Source organism: Trachymyrmex septentrionalis, unplaced genomic scaffold (assembly GCF_001594115.1).
Source record: "Trachymyrmex septentrionalis isolate Tsep2-gDNA-1 unplaced genomic scaffold, Tsep1.0 scaffold62, whole genome shotgun sequence".
NCBI classification, from domain to species: Eukaryota; Metazoa; Arthropoda; class Insecta; order Hymenoptera; family Formicidae; genus Trachymyrmex; species Trachymyrmex septentrionalis.
Window position 1 is genome coordinate 1,728,032 of NW_017305800.1, and position 5,250 is coordinate 1,733,281.

A 5,250-nucleotide genomic window follows, 5' to 3' on the forward strand; every position below is an offset into this window, starting at 1 on the left:
ATATATGCACGTTTTAAACGTTAAAATTTTTGGTCTATTGTATATACTGTTGCGTATGTTTTATATATATATAATTAAATGCTGTTTCATACCTATAAACAGGATGTTACCAGTACAAAAAAGAGATTCTACATATAGAAATAAATCGATGAAACAGAATAAAATGTTATTGTAGGATACCTTATCTTGGAGAAATTAATATTAAAATTTGAAAATTCAACATCAATATTTCTCTCTACTTTTCGTGAATGATATTGTTATAAAATTTTTATAATATAAAACTTATCGAATTGCATAAAAAACAACTATTGAACATACATAAAAAATGCAAAATTTTATCGAAAAAATAAAAATAATTCATTTTTTTATAATATCTAAAGTAATTTAAATTAAAAATGTTTTATTAAAAATGATATTACTTTATTGATATATTTTATTGATATATAATAATTGCTATTGAAATAAATTCAGTATTATATGCATTAATACCGGTACAAATAATGCTTAAAAAAATACAAGGATAATAATATTAATTTTCTTATCTTCAAAATATTTTTTCGAAAACGGAAATAACTCCTAAAAATATTTTACTCTCTGTTCTCGATTTATTATGTACAATCATTTTTTCTATTATTTTTGCACTGAGAACACCTTATATATCAGTATTAGCGTTTTTACTTACTTAATTTCTTCATGGAATTACAGAACTTTTTATGTATCCAGACAAGATATAACTGGATTAATAAAGTGGAGCAAAATGGGGAGGTGAAAAATATGTTAATCAATCCCAATTATCTGACATGAACGCCAGTCGATGACGTTTATCTCCTTTGTGTATCACATGTCGCAATAAAGTTGATAATACCGAAATTTGATTCATTTGTCATTGCACGTTCCATGATAAATACGATACAACTATAACTTTAAAAAAACAATAAAGTAACTTATTTTGCGAAATAATGATTAGTATAATAAATAATATACCGAATTATATAAAACTGACTAACCAAATTAAAATGTGCTATGTGCAACATGATTGAAAAGTATATTATTTTCCACGCTTAATATCGCATTTCTAATGCGACATTGTCATCAACTGCCGCCTTTACTCCATGGCTGTTCAGTGGCGGATGCAAACATCAAATAGAAGCAATTCGTAGCCATATTTATTCCCGCTGCCATCCAGAAAACTGTATGCCAACGTGCGAGGGTTTCCTGTAATATAAGAAAAAAAACAATGTACATACATCCTAAAAAATGCTTGAAATGAAAAATATGACAAATATACTAACGTGTCCCTCTACTATACTGCCGATAACATATGGTGCCAAGAAACCACACGCGTTTGCCGCGGCATTTGTTAATCCGTACAAGGTACCCGCATAACGTGGTGCTAATGCGATGTGATTCATCTGATTTCCGGCATACACTGCACCCTGAAGAGAGCCCAATCCGGCAAGCATCAACATCACCGTCATACGATCGCATCCAGCCCAGATAGCACCGACGAAACTGAGACTGGGTCCCAACGAAGCCACCGTGTTCCACAGTTTGAACGAGGCCAGAGGTGAAATCAAACGACGAGCTAGGAGTGCATCCGCGAAACTCGAGATACAAAGACCCACTAGCCAAGCGCTCAAATAAGGTAACGCCGAGAGAAATGCGTTCTGTTGTACGTTCAGATGCAAAATTTTATCCATATACGTTGGCAGTTCGGTCAGAAGAGTGTAGAAGGCCCAGGACTGGCCGCACTGCGTAATAGCAATGGCCCATATAGGTAGAGAGGTGAAGACGGACAACCAAGGTACTCCCGCATCATCGTTCTATTGTTTAAAATTTGATCATCAAGTACGATAGCTTCGCAGAAATATTTATATCACACTCACGCGCGCACACACACACACACAAACAAACAAACAAACAAACAAACGTAATATTAACCTCGTCTTTTTTCTCGACGCTAGCTTCAATATACGCTTTTTCGGAAGGATCAATGTTCGAATGTTGTGAAGGAGTGTCGTATATGAATATCAACCAGAACACATACCACACGAGACCAAGACCACCGAACAGATAAAATGCAAGGGGCCAACCGCCCCATAATTCTAAAGAACATAGCCAACCACTCACTGGTAATGAGATGACAGTTCCGAAATTCGCACCTGAGAAAAATATCATAAGTAATTCTTGAATATTTTTTTTACCATTAAAAGGCAAAGACAAACAAGTTACCTGCATATACTAGAGCAGCAAATTTACTTCTTTCTAATGGAGGTACCCAATGTGCCAGCATACTGTGCATCGCAGGGAACGTTACCCCCTATATATCACATATGAAAAAGTATTAATAATTTCCATAGACATTTATAGACATGTTGTGGAAAGTAGGATATTTACCTCGGTAAATCCTTCTGCGACTCGTACAACTAAAAATGGAACCAAACCCCAATACGCAGCGAAGGGACTTATCACGGTTAGAACAGCAGTCAGAAACACTCCCAGACCATAAATTAATTTGCCACCCATTTTTTCAGCCATCCTACCACCTGGGACATTTGTAGTTACATAGCCAAGAAAGAATGCACCTAATATGATACCTTGAGTCTTTTCATCCCAGGCAAATTCTCCCGCGCTCTGAAATAACATTGAAATTAATTTCAGAGTGTAACTAATAAAAAATACTACAATATATGAATTCACCCCCACAGGAATCTAATTAAAAATTTATGTGCACATTTTAATATATTATAAATTAAAACAATATTTAGGCACATTTCTTTTTGTTTAAATACTAATGTAAAAAAATTCCTTTATTAAATAATGTTTAATGATAACATTAATATTCAATGAAATAAATTAAGAAGCAACGGAGAAATTATCAACAGGTTCATAATAAATATTATTATTATTTATCTTATTATTTAATTCGTACACTATCCCATACGTTATATTTCCTGTGCCAAGTGTTGAGATATTAATAAGATGGACTCATATCAATATCATGCATTAATACAAAGAAGAAATAATATAGTGTATGTACGTGTTACATTTGTATATTTAAGTGTGATAAGTTTAAATGACTAATGTCACACGATAACTAGTATCTAACTAACGTAACAACAGGAATGATATGTATATTTAAAAACTAATATGATATAAGAAATAATATGATAAATATATAGAATAAAATGATATAAAAATTAATAATTAAGATTCAGATAACCACTTAAAGAAAACAATGATAGATTTACCGGTATGAAAGTCCCGTTTATCGGTTTAGTTTTAGGACAAACGTCGCTAGTATCATTATCCTCAGTATGCGGTATTGCAGTCTGATTAACCATAGAGACGATGGCTACTGATAAATTCACCCTCATAGCGTATACAAGGGCAAAGCCAAGAAAGCCCAGAAAACCGAGAGTGTGACGCGCTTTGATGCATGATTTAGTGTCTGCCGGAATCTGCGATGTGTTAACTAAAAAAACATTACATTGTGAACATATATTATCAATAGAAAAGTTGAAAAATATTACTTATGAATAATCTTGAAAGAGAATGGCAAGACCTTCAATTACGTAATTTGGCTCTTCCAGATATTCTAAAAACATTTAAAAAATTAATTTGTCCTGAGAAAAAATGTACTAAATTTTAATAAATATTTATTTGTATAATACTAACTTACCATTTATTTACAGTAAATAAATATATTTACTAAATAAACGAATGAGTTAAATGAAATTAATAGTTCTTGTACCAAAAATAAACATATATTTATTAAATATTCTACTAATATTTAAAGCTACTACTATTCAAACAGATGTTTATTAAAATTTAGTACATTTTTCTCAATGTATGCTAAAGAAATTAAATCTGTGTATTTGAAATATTAATTGACAGCTGTCTAAACAGATCTATCGAAAATTTCTTATCACAGCTGATGCATTATTGTATAACTATAATCACATTAATATTCCCAAAAAAAAAATTAATCTACTTTAAAACAATAATCAATTCTTCATTCTTCTCCTACTCCTGTGAAGTGGTAAGATAAAAAAAATACGGACGTAACTTGCTTTGGCACAAAATAAATCTGACGTACTCGCGCATTGACGTCTCTCGCGAGGGGAGGAGGCGGAAAGATGAAGAAGGTCGCAAGATCAACGCTATAGATAACAGATCGTTTTTCACTTCCGCGATATTCACGAACATCTGTCCCGCGTCATCGTCGCATTGCTCACGTTATCATCCCTTTGTTTCCAAACAATGCACGCGCGACGCTGACTATCTCTCGCGCGTGGACAACAACGTATAATTATGTGAAACAGGATGACGCATAATGGCCTCATAAAGGTATTCGACGAGATGTTTTCTGTGGATTACCTCGCTCCAGAGAATCGTTGATACATAACGGCTGATCGTCCCTGGAGACGCTTGGGTCCAGGACTTCCATGATGCAGTCCTGGATCGTTTTGTTCTACAGCGATCCCGTACTTTTACGATGACTCACTCTCGCGCCAGGCATAAGAAATAACGCTTTTCCGCTCGCTCCAGCGTGTCCGCACGGTAACAGGTCGTCACGGCTGCAATTCGAGTCCGCTGTCAGCTTTGATCAGCCTGTCATCATCGCGCGAAGCGGAGTACGGTATACATGCGAGAGAGTGGGACGGTGGGATGGATTTTGGACATGCGCAGCGTGAGAGTAACAGACAAGAGTATAGTCTGAGGGCCCTGAGGATCAATTGTGTACTTTGAAATGAGGTGGAAATTATAAAAATGACCCATTGAAATCAGCGCCTTATAGGTCACAGTAAGATGTTGAACTACTGACTTAATATACATTCAATAAAATTGAAAGTATATAATTAATTTTTCAGACATAAATTGAGAGCCGATGAAATTATCGGATTCACACAATCAATCTGAAACAAATAATCCCCCCAAATTCTCCCAAATCTTAAAAAACTGTAATAAACTTACTTACCGAGACTGGTCTCGGTAGTCTAAAGGCTCAGGACGCTCGCACGGAATGTAAGAGATCCGGGTTCGACTCCCGACCGAGGCAATATTTTTTCGCAATAAAATTATTACAGTTTTTAAGATTGGGAAGAATTTGGGGGGATTTATTAATTTCAGATTTATTGTGTGAATCCGATAATTTCATCGGCTCTCAATTTATGTCTGAAAAATTAATTATATACTTTCAATTTTATTGAATGTATATTAAGTCAGTAGTTCAACATCTTACTGTGA

At 34.2% G+C, this 5,250-nt stretch overlaps 2 protein-coding genes across 4 annotated transcripts in view; one reads left to right on the forward strand and one right to left on the reverse strand.

The window, feature by feature from the left end:
• LOC108752870 overlaps window positions 1-774 on the forward strand; it is a 6,225-nt gene extending 5,451 nt beyond the window's left edge. For both annotated transcript variants that reach the window (XM_018494036.1, XM_018494037.1), the window contains exon 11: window positions 706-774. In XM_018494036.1, coding sequence (XP_018349538.1) covers window positions 706-734 — 29 coding nt within the window. In that variant the 3' untranslated portion in view covers window positions 735-774. The remainder of the gene's footprint in view (window positions 1-705) is intronic.
• A 71-nt stretch (window positions 775-845) lies between these two features.
• Window positions 846-4,710, reverse strand: LOC108752871 (sialin). 2 transcript variants are annotated; one of them, XM_018494039.1, is made up of 8 exons: window positions 4,381-4,450; window positions 3,252-3,475; window positions 2,398-2,634; window positions 2,233-2,320; window positions 1,942-2,162; window positions 1,293-1,823; window positions 1,008-1,215; window positions 846-921 (listed from the first exon to the last, which is right to left on the reverse strand). In XM_018494039.1, the coding sequence occupies exons 1-7, from the start codon at window positions 4,448-4,450 to the stop codon at window positions 1,093-1,095; spliced, it is 1,494 nt and encodes a 497-aa protein (XP_018349541.1). In that variant the 3' UTR covers window positions 846-921; window positions 1,008-1,092. The 2 variants fall into 2 exon arrangements, with proteins under 2 accessions (XP_018349541.1, XP_018349542.1); XM_018494040.1 differs by lacking the exon at window positions 846-921 and having other exon boundaries at window positions 1,093-1,215; window positions 4,381-4,710.
• Between the last annotated feature and the right edge of the window lie 540 nt (window positions 4,711-5,250).